The sequence below is a fragment of the Atractosteus spatula genome, chromosome 14 (genome assembly GCF_055471065.1).
Source record: "Atractosteus spatula isolate fAtrSpa1 chromosome 14, fAtrSpa1.hap1, whole genome shotgun sequence".
Lineage (NCBI taxonomy): Eukaryota > Metazoa > Chordata > Actinopteri > Semionotiformes > Lepisosteidae > Atractosteus > Atractosteus spatula.
In genome coordinates, this window is record NC_142719.1 from 31286881 (window position 1) to 31307472 (window position 20592).

Consider the following 20592-nt stretch of genomic DNA (forward strand, 5'->3'; position numbering starts at 1 on the left):
GCTCCGGGCGCCCCCTGGTGGAAGCGAGCGGTACTGCAGCCGCCAGAGAGCTCGGCGCCGCGAGGCTCTGGGATCGGGGAGGCTCTCGCCACGAGGCGCGAAACGCGAGACCGGGGCCCCTTGGGCAGCCCTGGCACAGCCCGAGCTCGTGCCCAGAGCCCTGCTGCACGTGTCCTCCAAACCACCCACACATCCCGCACGCGCTCGCCCCCCCGAAAACCCCCGCCGAGACCCGGGGAGGCTTCTCAGCGCTCTCGGGACTTTTAAAAGCAAAGCGGGCCGGACCCCCTCCGCGCCCCCCGCCCCGGCGGGACCAGCAGCGAGGGGGCCGGGGGGTCATGAAGACCCACGCAGGAGCGGCTGTGGGGTTGAACTCGTGTTATGAAGCGGTGAACAGGGAGGAAGGACCTTCAGACGCGCGCTGGCGGCTCCCCAGCGCCTCTCACTGGGTGACGGCTCAGACGAACACGCGCAGTGGACAGTGGACAGTGGACAGTGGACAGTGGACAGTGGACAGTGTCCGTCTACCCCCGAGACTGGAGGGGGTGGGGGTGTGGGTCTGTGTGCGAGTGCTCTGTGTGTGTGTTGCAAAACGAACGGTGTCCGGGGGGGTCTGAGCGTGCGGGTGTTGGGTGTTGGGTGTTGGGTGTTGGGTGTTGGGTGTTGGGTGTTGGGTGTTGGGTGTTGGGTGTTGGGGCTCGAGGTGCCGCGTGGGCAGTCCGGTGGCTCGGTGAGAGGGTGAGAGGGTGAGAGGGTGACGACAACAGCGGGGTGCGCGGTGGCGGTGGGTGCACGAGGACGGAGCTCTCGGGGGGGAAGCTCGAGACTCCCGGGACTGGGGGAGGGGGGGTGTCTGGGGAGCGGCGGTCAGCGGGTCAGTGTGGCGGCGGCTGGCAGCGCTCCGTCTCCATGAGCCAGTGCAGCCAGTCCAGCAGGTCGTGGTCGGCGGAGAGCGGGGCGCAGGGGAGGCCGCCCGGGCCGGGCTCCTGAACCTGGGGACAGGGGCACACCTCAGGAGGGGGCCGCAGGCAGGAGGAGGCGCGGCCGGGGCCGGGCCGGGGGGCGGGCCTACCTGAGGAGACCAGCTGTGGCAAGCGGACAGGGGGGGCGGCGGCGGCACCCCGGAGTCTCCCCTGGGCGTCGGCCCCGGCCATCCCGGTCTGGAACGCAGAGCCGAGTCAGCACAGCCAGCCCGGACTCGAACCCGGGGCTGCATGTCCTGGGCCAGCCCGGCTGGGTTCTGCAGGACACAGGCCCCTCCCAGGGATCTCGGGGTGCACTGCGCACCCCACTCACTCCCAGGGACAGGTGGACAGCAGTAATTCCTGTGTGTGAACGGCCTGCGATCCCTCTCCCTCTGTCCCCCCCAGTCCTCACTGCTGATCCTCGGGGTCCCCCTCCCTGTCCCCCAGTACTCACGGCTCATCCTTGGGGTCCCCCTCCCTGACCCTCAGTCCTCACTGCTCATCCTTGGGGTCCCCCTCCCTGTCCCCCAGTACTCACGGCTCATCCTTGGGGTCCCCTTCCCTGTCCCCCAGTACTCACGGCTCATCCTTGGGGTCCCCCTCTCTGTCCCTCAGTCCTCACTGCTCATCCTCAGGGTCCCCCTCCCTGTCCCCCAGTACTCACGGCTCATCCTCGGGGTGCCCCTCTCGCTCTTGGGGCTCGGAGGTGTCTGCAGGGGGGTCCCAGGCGTGCAGCGCTCGCCTCCACAGCCGCACCTGCATGTCCCAGGAGCGCCGGCTGTACTTCCTGTACTTGTTGGGGGTACGGGGGTGCAGCCCCGGGATCCGCTGCCTCCTGGGAGAGTACAGGGAGGCTCGCTGCTGTCGGGGTACTGAGGTGTGGGGGTGGCAGGAGCAATGGTGCAGAGGGGTTTCAGTTAAGGGGGGTTTTGGGGCACACTTACTTGGGAACCTGTCACAGGTAGTTCTGGGTGTGGGGGTGTCAGGGTGTGGGGGCGCTCTTACTTGGGCACCTCACGCAGGTAGCTCTGGGTGTGGGGGTGTCAGGGTGTTGGGGTGTCAGGGTGTGGGGGCGCTCTTACTTGGGCACCTCGCGCAGGTAGTTCTGGGTTTGGGGGTGTCGGGGTGTTGGGGTGCTCTTACTTGGGCACCTCGCACAGGTAGTTCTGGGTGTGGGGGTGTCAGGGTGTTGGGGTGTCAGGGTGTGGGGGCGCTCTTACTTGGGCACCTCACGCAGGTAGTTCTGGGCGTGGGGGTGTCGGGGTGTTGGGGTGCTCTTACTTGGGCACCTCGCGCAGGTAGTTCTGGGTGTGGGGGTGCTCTTACTTGGGCACCTCCTGCAGGTAGTTCTGGGCGTGGGGGTGTCGGGGTGTTGGGGTGCTCTTACTTGGGCACCTCGCGCAGGTAGTTCTGGGTGTGGGGGTGTCAGGGTGTTGGGGTGTCGGGGTGTAGGGGTGCTCTTACTTGGGCACCTCGCGCAGGTAGTTCTGGGTGTGGGGGTGTCAGGGTGTTGGGGTGTCGGGGTGTTGGGGTGCTCTTACTTGGGCACCTCGCGCAGGTAGTTCTGGTAGCCGCTGGTGTTCTTGCCGTACTGGATCTGCTTCTGCCGGCGCTTCAGAACCGCATCATTGGTCTCGCAGCGGGACGGGTCCAGGGCCCGGGAGCAGGGGGAGCCGTCGGGCTGGGGGCTGCGGAGAGGAGGGGGAGGCCGAGGGGGGGCCCCCGCACGGCGTCAGGGCAGACAAGAGGGGAGCAGGAGAGCCAGCTGGACGTGCAGAGCGGACCCCTCCTCCTCCTCACCTCCCGGCCCGGTCCAGGTCCTCGGTCCCCACGGCGACGCTGGCGGTGGACAGCCTCAGAATACAGCGCTCCAGAATGGACGCTCTGCGGGGACGGGGACAGCAGGACGTGAGCCGGACGGGACATTCCGGTGGGGGGCTCAGCTCAGCCCTGGCCTGACGCGCACACCCCCCCCCCACCAGGGCACCCCAACAGCTGTGCTGCTTCCAGACTGGACCCCACTGCTCAGGTGCTAATGGGTCACTTCCACTCCGGGGACTCCAGGGGGCGCTGTGTTCAGCTGGGAGCACCCCCTCTCTGCAGCACGCCTCGTTTCCCCCGCCTCGCGCTCCGCACGAACCTACACATCCTCCGCCCTGATCGCACCCCAACTGCCACCGCCACGCCTCAGGACAGGGGTAGCCCCAAGTCCAGGCAGGCACGGGCGCCCCCTGCTGGCGAGACGGCATACCTGTGAGGTTTGTGGGGGACGCTCCCCTGGTCAGACTCTCCGGTCATCCTGCACTGGGGCTGCGCCGCCTCCGATGAGCTGCTACAGGGAGCAACAGAGACAATGAGGGACCTCGGTAGCGCCCCACGCCCCCCGTTTTCTCACACATGGGCTCCACAGCCGACGGGAGAGCCGCCAGACCCGCGGGAGAGCTGGACAGCAGGCAGAGGGCTACGCAGAGCCGCACAGACACCTGAGGACACCCCAAGCGCCTGTCCGCAGCTGCCTCAGAGAAAGACACCCCGAGCTGGGAGAGGCTGCTTGTGAGACCAGGGGAGATGTGGGGTTGACATCGTGGTCACTGTGGTCATCTGCCGGACACTGAGGAAGCGAGGAAACAGGCCAGCAGAGAGAGGACGCAGGGTCAACAGCGCAGGATCTAAACCAAGTCGAACCCTGTCAAAACTGTCACACTCCAGCAAGACCTCACTGAGAGCTGAGGACGGTTCAGGTCACCAGGTTACTTCAGCGCCACACTCTTGAATACAAGATGCTCCCGAGACGAGTAACAACTTACTTTCACAGGCTCGGAGGCCTGTCCTGCAGCAACTGGGTCAAGGGACAGATTCTGTAGTCTTAAACAGAAGACCAAGAGGGGACCTGAAACAAGCACCCCAAATCCTGAAAGACTGACAGTCAACCAGGGGGACTTCAGAACCAGAGAAGCAAACCAGAGAACACCAGTGGAAGCTACAGGGAAGAGCATCTAGCACTGAGAAGTGGAGGCACTTTACACAAAGGGTGGTGGGAGTGTGGAACAAGCAGCCCAGCCTTGTTGTTGAAGCTGTTAACCTGGATTCTTACAAGCTTATTTAGCCTTTGGCCTCTAATAATAAGCTGCTGGAGTTAGATCTTCCTCCTGAACCCGCGTCTGTGCAGAGAAGTGCCCAGGAGTGGGTCAGCGCCCCTCACCTCACCAGCCTGTTGTACACGGAGCTGCAGCCCGGGAGCAGCCAGGGCTCTGGCACGCAGGTCTGGGGCAGCGGGTCCCAACAGGCCAGGTCCAGGTCCAGGGCACCGGGCCAGGCCGGTACCGGCCACAGCCTGCAGGAGGAAGGGCAGGGGAGACGCCGGTTAGCTGCGTGGCCTCTGACCTGGAGCAGCGCCGATACAGGGACCGGGCGGAGACAACGCCACCTCCCCCCAGGCACTTCCGGGGGGGGGGGGGGGCTCGCGGGCCGTGACGCAGACGGAGCGGGCGCGCGCTGTCCCGAGAACACGCTCTGCGACAGACTGCAGCTCGTCCGCGCGCCGGCCCGCACCGCCCGCGCCTCGCCTCGCCTCCAGAAACCCCGACAGAAGCGGATCGGGAATCAACTCATCACTCGCCGCAAGAAACGCGTGCACACGCAAGCGCTCCAGACCTGTGGTCCGGCGGGTTTGGCGAAGCGGGGTGAAAGCTGCTGGTCATGCTGTTCGGGGCTGCAGTAACAGCCAAACTGATCTGCCGCCGCCTGGGGGCTTAAATACCCGCCAGGTGACCGGGGGCGGGGCTCCGCGCAGGTAGACACAGGAAGCAGGGCTGGACTTCCGCTTTAGCGACGCTCAGTCCAACCAATGAAACTGAGAGTCTGCGCTCGAATTTGTGCGGGGATATTTTATTAACAAGAGCAGTTAGGAAAATGAAGAGTTTGTTTAATGGTGTTTTATAATTCATATATTTATACGAAGCAAGGGGAGATATGTCACTGAACTGTATCAGAAATAAAATAAGCTGTAAGGAATGTTTCATTTAGCTGGGTGAGTTTAGTAAACGTGTTGACAAAAGTCCGGTTTTTGGCTTTCACGGAAGCGGGTTTGGCTTATATCGGGGTTTGTAAGTATATCAACATATCTTCTATTAGTAAACTTTCTCCGGGCAGTCTAAATCAAATTTAGCCTGACTTTGTGGTTAAGAGCTCGGCTCATAGAGCAGACTCACGCGAACAAAAATGACGTCACTTTTCATGAGGCTCCAGCTGACGTTAGAGTTTTCGGAGAGAATGAAGGTTTTGAGATCGCCATTTACAGATTGCTGATCATTTTTATTTGAAACATACCTTATCTGCAGACAAAGTATACTCTACACTGACTGTCTTATGCCCCTACACGGTTTGTACTGCTCGTACATGCATCATGCCAATATTATGCACTGGCCATGTAGCTTCTGTTCCCTGTAGCTATGTACCCTGATCAAAGCTTTTTTTCCAGTGGGATTTCCTGATGTAGTAGGTGCTCTGGACTGCACAGATATCCTCATTACACCCCCCCCCCCCCCCCACAGGGCCAAACAAGGCTGCTTTTATTAGAAGAAAAACAATTCACAGCGTTCGTGTACAAGTAAAAAAAAAATTCCAGACTCAGAAATGTGAATATTGATCACAAAAAGACAATCCTGTCAGTCAATTCCATTGAAAGACATCTATAAACGTGTGACTGCAGTGGGTGTTAGCTAGTCTTAGGAGCCCATAAAGCACAGTTTCCATCATTAGCATGATGTACATGACTGTCACATATTCAGACGGTCCACACTGTAGCTATAAATCTGAGCAAAGGTATTGAACACGCACAACCACTGGTCTTAAGCACAGTTTGTTGTGAAGCAATTTGTTGCATTAATCTAGATTTCAGGTCAATGTGACGGGCTTCTTGCTGAGAGTAAAGCTTACACCTGCACTACCTTTTTACTGACCCAAATCGACCCTGATCCAGGTCCGAGAGCCCAGGCCCGCTAGAACGAGGCTGTCGTGAGGCCAGTCGCCCACGCTGAGATGCCCCTGGAGCTCTTGCAGTCAGAGCTCACGGTGTTGCTGGGGCGGGGGATCCCCAGACAGGCCGTGTGACATCACGGCTGCAGGTGCTGTGCCGCTCAGCACTGCCCCCCAGGGGAGGGAGACAGTCCCTCCCCTACCCCCCGAACCCCGATGGTCAACAGGGGGGCAGAGCTGGGAGACGCATCACAGCTCAACAACATTCCAGTGAAAACAAAGGTTTTTAAGATACATTTTTTTCGTTATTTAGGTTATTTTTTCCAACCAATTATAATCGGGTCGCATTTTTATCTTAAGACTTTCTGCAACTTGGGGGGGAAACAGACTCAGCTGTACCGTTCGATTTCACCCCCCCCCCAAAAAAAAATGGTGGAAAAGACAGTGTCGCAGTAAAGGATTTTATTCTTTGTTGTGCTGATGATGGTTCCTCCTCGTCCAGTCGTACTCTGCTCACACTTCATCTTCTTGGCTGAAATCAAGCAACAGGTTCAGTGCGAGGACTGCACCGCGCTGCAGTTTTCATTTTGTCCTGACCGGCTGTTAAAGGTTTTAACCCACTTATCGAGTTAATTCAAGAAAAATCACCCTTTGGTTGGAAAAACCACCCGTGGATCTGTCACTGATTCGTTGTTATTCCTACAGATAATGGGACACGCGTGGGAGTCTGCAACAGCCTGTGAAACTAGTAAAAAACACGAATTACACTTAGGCAGCATTCTTCTTGAAAGAGCTCTCTTTATACTGACTCTTTATGTCGTTAAACGTACAGATATTCAGCGTGCTTTAACTACATAACATAAAAACCACGAAAAAACGTCACGGGCCGCAGGATATTTCTTCAGCGCGCTTGAGCTTTCCGGCCAATAGCCCTCAGCGCCGTACTCTCCAGCCCCTCCTTCCTCGGGGCACGCTTTGATGGACAGCCGAATGGACCAATAGACATGCAGCGCCCTGAAACGCTATCGTGAGCGTGCTTTGACGCACGTTTCGCGGACGTCGCGCTGCGGAGCGTGGTCCGTGATTGGCGGATCGCAGCGCGTGAAATTTAAAATCCTGTGTTGGGGAGTTTAGGGGAATGCGATGGAGGGTTTTACAGGAAAGGAGGGATTGTTACGGAATCGCGAGTTTAAGATTAGTAGATAAGAAAATATTAATTTTCCATCAAGTATTAAGATGCATTTAAACACAATTTGGTTCATTTGTTAGCACGATGTCGGAAATGCACCGTTTTTTTTGCTATCAAGAGGAAAAGTGCAGCTCTAAGGACCTATGTGTTGTAACTACAGCCGCACTTTCTGCTCTATATTAGCGTTCTCCTGGAGTTTTATTCCAACCGAGAGACGCAATCCGAGCGCAGGGCGCCGCGTGTCCTTATTCTTTCGCAGCCGACGTGTTGGGGTGAGAGGGAGCGGGTGAGGGTCCAGCTCGCGAGCGGGGCGGCAGGCAGGCGCGAGACGCCCGGGTCCGGCTGCCGACGGTTCGAGAATCGCCTGTGCCGCGAGCACGCAGCAGGAAAGCGGTCTCGGGGAAACACGCGCAGGAGAGGGAGCTGCGCTGTGGAGTCGCCCGGCTAGCTGGCTTCGCGGCGGAGGCTTGGACCGCGTCTGTCGAGCCGTCGCTCGACGCCCAGGCGTGTCCCGGGTCGCGGCAGGCTGAGCCCCCAGAGCCCGGCTTCCCGCACCCGAGTCCCGGCCGCAGCGCAGGGCGCCGCCGAGTCAGGATGAGCGAGGGCCTGTCTTTCCGCGCCGGCTGCCGGCTGCTGCTCAGCCTGGCGAGAGAGGGGGAGGCCGGCTCCCCGGAGCGCCTGCTGTCCCCGGTGTCCGAGCTCACGCACAGTCTCGGCAGCCTGAACGCCTTCCAGAGCGGGTGAGTGCAGGTCCGGTCTCTGCCGTGCCCCGTGCCCCGTGCCCCGTGCCCAGGGCGATAACCTCCTCGCCCGTGTCTTTCAGAGACACCCCCCGGCGGTGTCTGGACCTGTCGGGCCTCAGCGACGGCGACGCCCCGATCCCGGCGCACAGCGGTCAGTCCGCCCTGTCCACCCGAGCCGAGCCGAGCCGGCTGTCTGCCCGGCGCCTCCTGTCTCCCTGTCCTCATGTCTGTCTGTGTTTGTGTCTCCCCAGACCAGCTGCTTTCCCCCCGCTGTCCTCCAGACTCTCCGGCCCCGAGGTAACTCCTTCCAGTGTCTGCTGACCGCCGCGGAGTCTCTCTCTGGCCACGCTGGCCACATCTGGGTCTATATGTATGTGATTGTAACTTTTTAATCCAGTTTTGCTTTCTTCTGTCTTCCCAGTTTCCCCCAGAAAGTGACCCCAGACTCGGAGAAAAACAAGTGAGTGTGTGGGGTCAGAGGGGAGGGGCCAGGAGTGGGGAGGGCGGGGTAGGGACTGGGGAGGGGAGGGGCCAGGAGTGGGGAGGGCGGGGTAGGGACTGGGGAGGGGAGGGGCCAGGAGTGGGGAGGGCGGGGTAGGGACTGTGGAGGGCGGGGTATGGCCGGGGGGGGGAGAGGCCAGGACTGGGGAGGGCGGCGTATGGCCTGGGGGGAGGGGGGAGGGGGGAGGCCAGGAGTGGGTATGGCCTGGGGAAGGGAGGGGCCAGGAGTAGGGAGGGTGTGGTAGGGACTGGGGAGGAGGGGGCAGCAGTGGAGAGGGTGGGGTGAGTTGGGATGGATGGACATTACAGATCAAGTAAAAGCTGAAATGACAGGTTCAACAGAGAGATCACTGATGGTCAGTAACATGGCACGTGGCCCATGCTGGGCCCTAGACAGTATGGCTGATGTCTTTCTCCTGTTCCTTAAGTAGTGTCCGTGACTGTAGTAAACTGTAAAGCCGGGAGTGGATCAGGAGTCTCACTGACAGTCTCACGCTCGCTCCAGCCTGAGTATCCTTCTCAGCCCGGCCTCTGGCAGTCCTGCCGGCGACTCTTCGCTCTGAATGGAGTCGTTAACAAGGCGTTCGGTTCCCTGCTGGGCCGTCGCTGTGGTTGCCCAGCTGGCCATGTGCTTTGCTGGACGGGTCGGTCTGGTCGCCGGGCGGGCGGCCAGCGGGTCTGTGGATGACCGGTTGTCTGCTCGGCCTCAGGCCTGCTGTTCTCTCTCTTTCAGAAAGGGCCATATGAAGCGGTTGAAGTCCATGCTGGTAAGAGATCAGCCCCCTCTCTAGGCCAGGGGTTCGAGTTCATGCAGTGGGGCTGGAGGAGGCTCTCTGAGTCACCTTGTCCCGAGATCTGGGTCCTGGGCTGCACTATTTCACTAATAATTATAATGCTTAAAAATTCCATACACTTATATAGCGCTTTCCTGGATGCTGCGCTCAAAGTGCTCTACAGGTAAGGGGGATCCCCTCCACCACCACCAGTGTGCAGCCCCACCTGGATGATGCTCCAGTACTCTCACCACACACCAGCTCTCAGTGGGGAGGAGAGCAGAGTGATGAAGCCAGCTCAGAGATGGGGATGATTAGGAGGCCATGATGGGTAAAGGCCAGGGGGAAATTTGGCCAGGATGCCGGGGTTACACCCCTACTCTTTTTGAGAAACAACCTGGGGTTTTTAATGACCACAGAGAGTCAGGACCTTTCCTTTACCTCTCGTCTGAAGGACGGTGCCTTATTTGCAGTATGTCCCTGTCACTATACTGGGGCATTAGGACCCACATAGTCCAGCGGGTGAGTGCCCCCTGCTGGTCCCTCTAACACCTCTTCCAGCAGCAACCTTAGCTTTCCCAGGAGGTCTCCCCTCCACAACTGCTGGGCTTCAGCGGGCTGCCAGTGTGAGCTGCAGGGTGATATCGCTGCTGGCTATCTACCTGTCATCTGCTAATCGTTCTACCTGGGTGAACGTGTGTCACACTTGTTCACGTCTGGTGAAGCACTCCTGTTCACTGCTCTCGGTGTTTCTGTTTCTCAGCCCAGGTTGCTGTGCAGCAGCCCTAAGGTCGGCTCAGGCGGTCTCAGCCCCGGCGCGCGGGGCCCCAGCAGTCCCTGTTTCAACAACAAGGAGAATGTGAGTGCGGCCTTGTGTTTCTCTGGTTGTCCAGGAGAGTGTTCTGGAGTTCTCAATCTCGGGGAAAATGCAAATTGAAGCGCAGACTACACAGTACAACTGCTTTGTTTCATCAGACCTAGGTAATTTAAGGCGAACGTAAACACAAAAGTGGAATTTTCTCATAATTATAGAATTCTAATGTTAGGCATAAAGAACTGGTCTTCTTCAGTGATTCTGAGCAGGGTTGCGAGACCAGATTTTGAGAACCAAAGGGTGCAGCTGCAGTACTGGTTAGGACCCAGTGTCTCAGGGAGAAGCCCGTGCCTCTCTCTAGTTCTCCATGTGAGCACCAGAGGGTAGTGTTGGCTGTGCTATAGGCCACAGTCTCATCCAGAGCCACAGGCCTCTCCGAGATTAGGTTTTGTGCAGATTCTATCCCGAACACTAGGGGGCAGTCTGTCAGGGCACACTGGTAAAGGGCATTGTTGACCTATAGCAGTGTTTTCTGATGGAGCTCCCAGAAATTTGAAATCAACCTTTTCTCTGCCCCTGACCCGTGGTTCTGACCCGTGCTTGCGTGTACTCCAGGTCCTGGAGACCAGGCCGGACTGCGAGGTGGCCGGGCTGGGCAGTCCCATCTCCCGCGGTCCCCCTTCCTCCCCAGTCCTGATGCAGTCTGACGAGCAGGATGGGTTTACAATGGTCTTGGATGAGGTAACACACTGGAGTGCAGGCTGGGGGCAGACCCTTGGCACCTGTGGAGGGGGGGCTCTGTATGGCTGTGGAGGGCGGGGCTGTCAGCAGAGGCGGGGCTCTGTATGGCTATGGAGGGCGGGGCTGTGTCAGCAGAGGCGGGGCTCTGTATGGCTGTGGAGGGCGGGGCTGTCAGCAGAGGCGGGGCTCTGTATGGCTGTGGAGGCAGGGCTGTGTTATCAGAGGCGGGGCTCTGTATGGCTGTGGAGGGCGGGGCTGTCATCAGAGGCGGGGCTCTGTATGGCTGTGGAGGGCGGGGCTCTGTATGGCTGTGGAGGGCGGGGCTGTCAGCAGAGGCGGGGCTCTGTATGGCTGTGGAGGGCGGGGCTTTGTATGGCTGTGGAGGGCGGGGCTCTGTATGGCTGTGGAGGGCGGGGCTGTGTCAGCAGAGGCGGGGCTCTGTATGGCTGTGGAGGGCGGGGCTGTCAGCAGAGGCGGGGCTCTGTATGGCTGTGGAGGGCGGGGCTGTCAGCAGAGGCGGGGCTCTGTATGGCTGTGGAGGGCGGGGCTCTGTATGGCTGTGGAGGGCGGGGCTGTGTCAGCAGAGGCGGGGCTCTGTATGGCTGTGGAGGCAGGGCTGTGTCAGCAGAGGCGGGGCTCTGTATGGCTGTGGAGGGCGGGGCTGTGTCAGCAGAGGCAGAGCTTTCAACAACGAGCGTCGTGGCTCTTCTTTACTTATTTAGGTTGTGTAGAAGACAACAAAGGCTCTTTCTGCAGTAAAGTCCTGCATTCTTTATGAAAATAGAGCATTTCTTGCTCTTGTTTCTACTATGTCCTCTTCACTGTGTTGATGTCTTATCTGCTGCCTACACCGCAGCTCGTGCCGCTCAGCGAAGTGTTTTGACCTCTCCCCCTCTCAGAGCTGTGGCAACCCCCACATGACCTCCAGCATGGCCCGGCTGCTCTCTGACCCCCTGATGAGCCAGGAAGTGGAGGTGTCCTGGGTAAGTGCCACTGCAGCGAGAGTGTACCTCTCAGCACAGCCGCAGCCCCCCGCTAATCTTGGTCCTGCCCCCCAGCTCCAGCCCCAGCCCCCCCGCGGAGGCAGTCGCAGGCTGGTCCGGTCGCCCTCCATGCCGGAGCGTTTGGACCGGCCCGTCCTGAAGAGAGCGCCGGCCCCCCCCGACCCCGACCCCGACCCCGACCCCTGTCCCCTGGCCAAGCGCTGGCGCAGCGCAGCCCCCATACATGAGGAAGAGGAGGAGGAGGGAGACGGCAGGAAGAGAGGGGTAAGAGGAGGGGCGAGGAGCGGGGGAGGGTGCGGGTGTCATGTCGGACAGGTGGGAAGGAGGGGAAAGAGAGGCTGGTGAGGGTGTAAATGGAGGATGGGTGGGGGGGGGGGCAGGTAGGAGGAAGGTGGGGGGGAAATAGAGGAGGAGGGACAGAAGCAGAGGCGTGGGAGTCAGAGTGGTCTTCCTCTCCACAGCGGCTCCTGAAGAAGACCCTGTCTCTGTCCGACGTGGAGACGAGAGGGGAGCCCGGAGACTTGGGGCTCATTGGGGACTTCAGCAAGGTCAGGCACTCCTGCTTTACTCCCGACTCTCAGCCCGCCACACTCGGGGTGTGTGCGCGCATCTTCCTGCGTGTGTGTGTGTGTGCACATCTCAGCAGCAGGGCTCAGGGTTCACGTCTCTGGGAGGCTGAGGGTTCGAACCCCAGGTGAGACCCTGCTGCTATGCCCTCCAGTGAGGCAACTGGTCCAACTACACACCCGGCTGTGTCAGTGCTTCTGTATAAAGATGCCAGTTAAAGAAATTAGTCCTGTGTGTCCTGCTCGCAGCTCCTGAGAGCTGGCAAGAGTTTGTGTCCGGCTGGCCTCTCCGCGGCTGTAGAGAGTGGTGCTCTGGGACCCGGGAGTGAATTCACGGTCCGTCATTCCTGACCGAACCAGCCCGGAGCCACTCGGTGACAGTGCTGTCATCTGTGTGAGCGCTGAGCCGCTGACCAGCCCTCTGCGTGGGATGGAGAAGGAAAAAGGCAAATGAAATGGATAGGTGGTGAGAGGTGGGGCGCTGATTTGGTGTCAGAATTGTATAAGGCGCTAGTAAGACCACATTTAGAATAACTTCCTTCATAAAGAAATTTAATCAATTACTTCACTAAGAGAAGCAACCAGATACAGTCTAGGACTTGTTCAGAATCAACAGAATCTTACAGTGGAGGCGCTATTGGAAACTACGCGGAGCAGCATTTACAACTGAGAACTGGAGGCACCCCTTTACACAAAGGGTGGTGGGAGTGTGCTACAAGCTGACCAACTGTGTTGAAACGGATACCCTGCTAAAAAGCTGGATGAGATGCTGTGATGGATCACTGACATTCGAATAAGATGAATGGGCTCCTCTGTTCTGTGACCTTGCTGTGGTTATTAATCCGTTTGCACACCCCTCTCAGCGCAGCCATGGTCCTAAAAGCAGCACTGCCTTTTCTGACCACTAGAGGTCGCTGTTGCTCTAAAGACCTTCAACTTGAACTAAGTCCTTGTAATCTTTGTAACGAGGATGTGAGAGGGCTTGAATCCCAGTCTCTAGGCTTTACCTGCTAGATGCTGTTCGTAGAAGGTCAAGATGGGGAAACCGAAATTGTGATCCTACAAACTCATCATGCAATGTGCTACATTTTGCTTGAGACCCAAAATTAACTTTTGCTTTGCAGGGATAAGCTTTAGTTTACCGCATGTATGCCAAAAGCCATTCTTCATTAATATCGCTAGTGACAGAACTGAGATTTTATTTTTAAGATTATGATTTAACTTAAGTTGCTCTGATCTGTGTGTCGTGGGGCTGCAGGAGGGCTGAACCCCACTCTGGTCTTGGACAGTTTCTCTCTCCTCCCCTGATCTGTGTGTCGTGGGGCTGCAGGAGGGCTGAACCCCACTCTGGTCTTGTCCAGTTTCTCTCTCCTCCCCTGATTTGTGTGCTGTGGGGCTGCAGGAGGACTGAACCCCACTCTGGTCTTGTACAGTTTCTCTCTCCTCCCCTGATCTGTGTGCTGTGGGGCTGCAGGAGGACTGAACCCCACTCTGGTCTTGTACAGTTTCTCTCTCCTCCCCTGATCTGTGTGCTGTGGGGCTGCAGGAGGACTGAGCCCCACTCTGGTCTTGTACAGTTTCTCTCTCCTCCCCTGGGGGTCCGGGGGATCAGGGCAGCGCAGCGGGCACGGGCCTCGGTGCCTGTCGGGCTGGGTTTGGCAGCCCCGGGCACGGGCGCGTGTTGACCAGGTGGTTTGTGTGCCGCAGGTGTACGCCCTGCCCACGGTGACCGGGAGACACCAGGACCTGAAGTACATCACGCCGGAGACGGTGAGCGGGGAGCCGGGGCGACGGCGGGGTGCAGCTCGCTCGCCTCCCTGTTCCGCACATGCTGGGGCTCACGGCCGCGCTCTCTCTCTCTCTCTCTCTCTCTCTCTCTCCCCCCCCCCCCCCCAGATGGGCGCTCTGCTGCGGGGCGAGTTCAGCAGCCTGGTGGAGCGGTCCCTGGTGGTGGACTGCCGCTACCCCTACGAGTTCCAGGGTGGACACATCAAGGTGAGGGGGGGGGGTCCTGGCGGCGCTGATGCGGACAGGCTGGGCCGCGTCTCCATCGCCGCTCGGCTGGGTTACCGGAACAGTCTTCACAGGGGTCTCCCTTCCTGCCCCCTAAACAAGCTTCCACGCTCCAGATCTCAGCTGCGCCACTTCTAACGTCTTCAGGGCCAAGTGAGCACGTCACCCCCCAATCCTGACACGTCCTCGCTGGCTCCCCCTTCCCCCAGCACGCTGAGCTCCAGCCCCGCAGCCCCGAATCCCCCCCCAGCTCCCCTCTGCTCGCCCCCTGTGTGCCCGGCTGAGGCACATCTTCTAGCGCCTCCTGGCAGGTGGGGGCGTCTCGGGGGGCAAGCTTTCAGAGCCCCGCTGCACAGCGCGGGAGCTCAGACCTAGACTGCAGGCCGAGCCGTTTAGTCAGGCTTTTCATTCACATCTCTTTTCTTTTTCGCCAAAGTTCTAATCTCTCTTTTCTGTTCCTTTCGTTCTGTTGAGTGTTATTTTGATTTTTACCCTGTAAGGTGCCTCGGACGCTGCTGCTCGGGTGTCGCAGTAAATCTTTGTAACGAGAATGTGAGAGCGCTTGAATCGCAGTCTCTGGGCTTTACCTTCAAATGCCAGTTCGCAGAAGTTGTCTGATGTCTTAAAAGGGGGCGTTGTGCCTCCGAGCTGTGGGGCACCATCTCAGAGCTGCCTGTCTGTCTCTCCACTAGGGGGCGCTGAACCTCCACGACCCGGACGCAGCAGTGCAGCGCCTCCTGCGCCAGCCCGTCGCGGTGCGCAGTCTGGACCGCAGGGTGATCGTCGTCCTGCACTGCGAGTTCTCCTCCGAGAGGGCGCCCAGGATGTAAGCTCCGCTCCGAGCTGTGGCAGGCGCAGCCCAGAATCCTCTACCTAGCCTCCCTCATTCGGGCCGAGCCCTCGCTTCGTTAAGACTTACTGACGGAGTCCCAGCAGGAACACCCCTGTGGGGGAATGGTCCGGTCCATTTTCCTGTGGTGTGCAGAGCAGGACTCCTCCATTTTCAGCCCCTCGGGGGGGGGGGTAAATCGGTGCTGGCCATTAAGGGCGCTAGTCTTCAAACGCATTGCTCCGTCCGCCGCTGAACACAGCCTCGCTGCTGCTGCGTTTTGCTGCGGGTTTAGGGGCTTTGTACTTCCAGTAATTGCACAGGCAGCCGGCCCAGGTCTGCATGTGCAGTAAATTAGCACTCCTCCGCCACGTCTGTTACAAAGAGCTGGAAAGAAGAAAGCAACAGCCCTTGTCAGAGTGGGATCGTTATAAATTCCAGCTGAACGAGCTGGGGAGCAGAGCGATGATGAGAATTGTGGGGGGTGGTGAAGGAAAAGTCTTTGAAAACAGTTTCATAATGAGATCTTCCCTCTCTCTCCCCCCCCCCCCCGTCCACTCCATTCAATTCCACAAGCCTTATTGGCATGACTGATATGTCTCTGTTTCTGTCTCTGTTTCGCCCTTTTGGGAGTGGGAGTACAGCCTGTCCTCTCTGGGCAGTCAGGTCTGTCTGTGTCCAGTTTCTATGTCCAGGCTGTGGTCACTGAGCCTGTCCTCTCTGGACAGTCAGGTCTGTCTGTGTCGTTTCTATGGCCAGGCTGTGGTCACTGAGCCTGGTCTTCATCAGGGTCCGTATCTCTTTGCTGTTTCTTACCCTGTTGAGGTATTCAGCCAGTGTGTAGTGTCTGTTTGGGGTCCAGTAGAGCTAAAGTTTGTGTGCGAGAGTTTGACCTGTGGTGTGATGTGGTTGAAGGTGAGTGCGGTCCGCTCTGTCTCCCCCAGGTGCAGGTTACTGCGCAGAGAGGACCGCAGTGTGAACGATTACCCCGCCCTGCACTACCCCGAGCTCTACATCCTCAAGGGGGGGTACCGGGACTTCTTCCCGCTGCACAAGGTGAGCGCCCATTGACTTTAAACCCCTACCCCCCCCCCACCCCACCTCGCGCTCTGTGTCTCCAGTCTTGGACCCAGAGGTAGCTACAGGCAGGGCCAGTCCCTGTCCGTCCTGCCTCGGAGGTTCACCTGGAGAGACGGGAAGGGCTGGAGACTTCAGGAGCCGTGATTCCGATGATCCCTGAGCCCCTGTACGGAGCAGGGCTCTGGACCGTAGGCTCTGGTGCTGTGTCCGGCCTGTTGTGGCAGGTTGCTATGTATTCAGCTGTCTCCTTGTGTTCCTCTAACACTATTTTTAACTTGGCCTCTGCTGAACTGTGGAAACTCTGTTCTCCAGGAGCTGTGGATATCTCACTCGTGCTCTTTGTCTCTTCCCAGCTGTTGTAATTTACATTCGCGGACTGTCTGTCTTGATACTTCCACAGCTCTGAGCTATGGTGGTCTCTGTCTGTATTCTCGTTACTCCCAGATCTGTGCAGTATGGCGGTATATCTCTCTCTATCTCTCTCGTTACTCCCAGATCTGTGCAGTATGGCGGTATATCTCTCTCTATCTCTCTCGTTACTCCCAGATCTGTGCAGTATGGCAGTATATCTCTCTCTATCTCTCTCGTTACTCCCAGATCTGTGCAGTATGGCAGTACATCTCTGTCTGTATTCTCGTTACTCCCTGAGCTGTGCGGTATGGCGGTACGTCTCTCTCTCTCGTTACTCCCTGAGCTGTGCGGTATGGCGGTACATCTATCTCTCTCGTTACTCCCTGAGCTGTGCGGTATGGCGGTACACCTCTCTCTATCTCTCTCTCTCGTTACTCCCTGTGCTGTGCGGTATGGCGGTATATCTCTCTCTATCTCTCTCGTTACTCCCAGATCTGTGCAGTATGGCAGTATATCTCTCTCTATCTCTCTCGTTACTCCCAGATCTGTGCAGTATGGCAGTACATCTCTGTCTGTATTCTCGTTACTCCCTGAGCTGTGCGGTATGGCGGTATGTCTCTCTCTCTCGTTACTCCCTGAGCTGTGCGGTATGGCGGTACATCTATCTCTCTCGTTACTCCCTGAGCTGTGCGGTATGGCGGTACATCTATCTCTCTCGTTACTCCCTGAGCTGTGCGGTATGGCGGTACACCTCTCTCTATCTCTCTCTCTCGTTACTCCCTGGGCTGTGCGGTATGGCGGTACATCTATCTCTCTCGTTACTCCCTGGGCTGTGCGGTATGGCGGTACATCTATCTCTCTCGTTACTCCCTGGGCTGTGCGGTATGGCGGTACATCTATCTCTCTCGTTACTCCCTGGGCTGTGCGGTATGGCGGTACATCTATCTCTCTCGTTACTCCCTGGGCTGTGCGGTATGGCGGTACATCTATCTCTCTCGTTACTCCCTGGGCTGTGCGGTATGGCGGTACATCTATCTCTCTCGTTACTCCCTGGGCTGTGCGGTATGGCGGTACATCTATCTCTCTCGTTACTCCCTGAGCTGTGCGGTATGGCGGTACACCTCTCTCTATCTCTCTCTCTCGTTACTCCCTGGGCTGTGCGGTATGGCGGTACATCTATCTCTCTCGTTACTCCCTGAGCTGTGCGGTATGGCGGTACACCTCTCTCTATCTCTCTCTCTCGTTACTCCCTGGGCTGTGCGGTATGGCGGTACATCTATCTCTCTCGTTACTCCCTGAGCTGTGCGGTATGGCGGTACATCTATCTCTCTCGTTACTCCCTGAGCTGTGCGGTATGGCGGTACACCTCTCTCTATCTCTCTCGTTGCCCCAGGAGCTGTGCGAGCCGCAGGCGTACTGTCCCATGAACAGTGAGGATCACCGCGAGGAGCTGCTGCGGTTCCGCACGCACTCTCGCTCCTGGGCCGGGGAGAGGCGGCGCCGGGAGCAGATCTCGCGCCTCATGAAGATTTGAGCTGCGCCGTCCTGCAACCGCGACCACCGCCTCGGTCTCCTCCACCTCTGAGCCGATCGCAGCCTCCCACAGTAACCTTCAATCATGTACGATTTCTGCCCCGGGAGCGACGCGGGTCCGATATGATGAGGACATTCATGCTGATGTTCTGCACCGGAAACCAGACGATTCTGTAACGCTTAAAATGTCTGAGCACGTCTCCGTTGCCGACGCCCATCTTCTGACATCGTGGGAGGAGGATGATGTCGTTGTCTGACACGGCATCTGGCATCACAATTGTTGAGAACATCGCCTGCCATTTACCCAAGTGGTCAAGGGGGCGTGGCCTCGGCTCTGCTGCTGTGCTGGTTGGCTGAGGAGAAGGGGAGGGCCCGGGTGAAGCTTCAGCCGTCAGTGTCATTGGAAGCTGCGTCAGTAACTTTACACTCCAACGAAGGAACAGTCCTTCCATCACTGCCAGTCTTTGAGGTCCGGTTGTTCTTTGTTATGTGAGGATGTCTTAATGGTGGAGAAGCAGGAGCTGTTGTTGTGAGCAGTGGCCCAGCCCCAGGAATGAATGATGCATGTTGTTGTGGAGCAGAGGGGTCTGTCAGTGAGAATCCGGAGGGAGCTCGGGTGGGGGTGTTCTCTGCACTCGAGCATGCCCCCTAGTGGATGGGAGGGAAGATAGCTCCTGTCTGGATTGTTTTTAATGATGGGGGGGAGATAGGTCAGGGATGAAGTAATTTACTCCTGGGGGGTTATGTGTCCATGTATCCAGGAAGTGTGTGATGCTCTTCCTATTTTAATAAAAGCTCTCCTCCATGCTGGTGTGGTGCTTGCCAGGGCTGGGCGGGGCTGTGGTATGATGGTTTTGCTGTGTGTTAATCGCTGCGGCGGATCTGGGCAAGACCGAAGACCAGAGCAGGGAGGGGGAGAGGCGTGATGGCCCCCAGTTTGCAAAGGTAGGGTGACTAAGGGTGGGGCCGTCCTCTGCACTGGGGTGGTTGACAGCATCAGTGTGAGGGGTTCCAGTGCTCGTTTGCGGTTTTGAATGCCTCTGTGTTCAGAGAGAGAGCAAGCGTTCAAGCCCTGGGCCTGGAGGGATACTACGTCCCGTCTTCGTCTATGCCCATCACTGCATTACTGGAATTACACGCATTGTCTTCATGAGCTTTATTACTGGAATTACACACATTGTCTTCATTAGTCCAGATTAGCTTGACCTGTGACCTGTCCGCCCCAGCGGGATGTTCGGGGGGTTTCCATGGCAACAGCTCCACCCTGAGACCTCCGCCCCCCCTCCCAGCGGCTCCAGCGGTCAGCAGGCCCGGCCCCTGCCTGGGCTTCCCTCTCCCACCCGACGCCTGCGAGGGGCGGCTTGGTTCACCTGCCGCAGGCTCGAGCGCGGTAAGGGCTCGTGGCCGCTGCAGAGCAGAGGGGCAGGGGGACTCGTACCCGGGCAGGCGGGAGGGCGGAGAGCAGTGAGGGGGTCAGGCTTTCAGCCCCTGATACCCAACAGCTGCACACAGCTGGCGTGAGATTGTCTCACTCTCCCTGACTCTCCCTGGCTGTCACCCCCTCGCTATCTCTCACCCTGTCTGTGTCCCCCTGTCTCCCTGTCTCCCTCTCCCTGTCAGTGTCCCCCTGTCTCCCTCTCCCTGGCTGTCACCCCCTCGCTATCTCTCTCCCTGTCTATCACCCCCTCGCTATCTCTCTCCCTGACTCACCCTGAATGTGTCCGCTCTCGCAGGGTTTTGCTTAGTTTCTGCCTCCCACCTTCTCCCTCTTCCAGTAGGAATTTCCTCTTTACTCTCCAGGGAGAACACGAACACATCTCTGCCTTTTGAAATCCGGAATCCTTAGGGACTTTCCTCATTACTCCCCAGCGAGAGCTTGGGCACAGCTGAGCCTCTGAATACAAAAAAAGCTGACTTGGCTTTTCCACTCTTTCAAGGATTTGTTTTTGGAGTCTTGATGAAAATATTTACATTTCGTTCTTTACTCCAATTGACTGCTAATTTTAATTTACAGTTCTATGCAAAAGTTTGGTTACCCCTGGTCAAATTACATGTTACACATGTTAAGTGGGGGGAAAAAAGTTAACAATTTCTGCAATGTACAGATTTAAACATGACATTTTAATGCACAATTACTATTTATTTGCTAAATTTAACAGATTGAAAAAAAATTAAAAGGGAATGTGGCATGTGCAAATGTTTGGGCTGTGATACTTAGTAACACCACCTTTGGCAGAAATCACAGCTACCAAGCGTTTCTTGTAGTCAGCTAAGAGTCTTCTATTCTTGTTTCAGGAATTTTTTCCCCACTCTCCCTTGCTGAAGTCTTGTAGCTCAGAAATATTCTCAGGTCGTCTTCCATGCACTGCATGTTTGAGATTGTCAATAATATTCAATTCTGGGGACTGCGAGGGGCCTGTGTCAGTGTACTTGACTCCACAGGGACTAGAAGAGTCTAGAGCCTGTGACTGGGCTGTGTCAGTGTACTTGACTCCACAGGGACTAGAAGAGTC

The 20592-nt window shown here is 57.8% G+C and overlaps 2 protein-coding genes across 2 annotated transcripts; one reads left to right on the forward strand and one right to left on the reverse strand.

The window, feature by feature from the left end:
* Positions 1-875: 875 nt before the first annotated feature.
* Positions 876-4666, reverse strand: slbp2 (stem-loop binding protein 2). Its single transcript, XM_088932931.1, has 8 exons — positions 4620-4666; positions 4168-4299; positions 3217-3297; positions 2766-2849; positions 2507-2653; positions 1630-1800; positions 1073-1160; positions 876-992 (listed from the first exon to the last, which is right to left on the reverse strand). Exons 1-8 carry the CDS (start codon positions 4664-4666, stop codon positions 876-878), a joined length of 867 nt encoding a protein of 288 aa, XP_088789057.1.
* A 2408-nt stretch (positions 4667-7074) lies between these two features.
* On the forward strand, positions 7075-18842 carry LOC148821087 (uncharacterized). Its single transcript, XM_088933425.1, has 15 exons — positions 7075-7871; positions 7955-8025; positions 8126-8171; positions 8296-8334; positions 9109-9142; positions 9912-10007; positions 10578-11368; positions 11560-11686; positions 11762-11971; positions 12169-12255; positions 13981-14043; positions 14170-14268; positions 14979-15112; positions 16060-16171; positions 17940-18842. The coding sequence occupies exons 1-15, from the start codon at positions 7726-7728 to the stop codon at positions 18078-18080; spliced, it is 2196 nt and encodes a 731-aa protein (XP_088789551.1). The 5' UTR covers positions 7075-7725; the 3' UTR covers positions 18081-18842.
* Positions 18843-20592: the final 1750 nt, after the last annotated feature.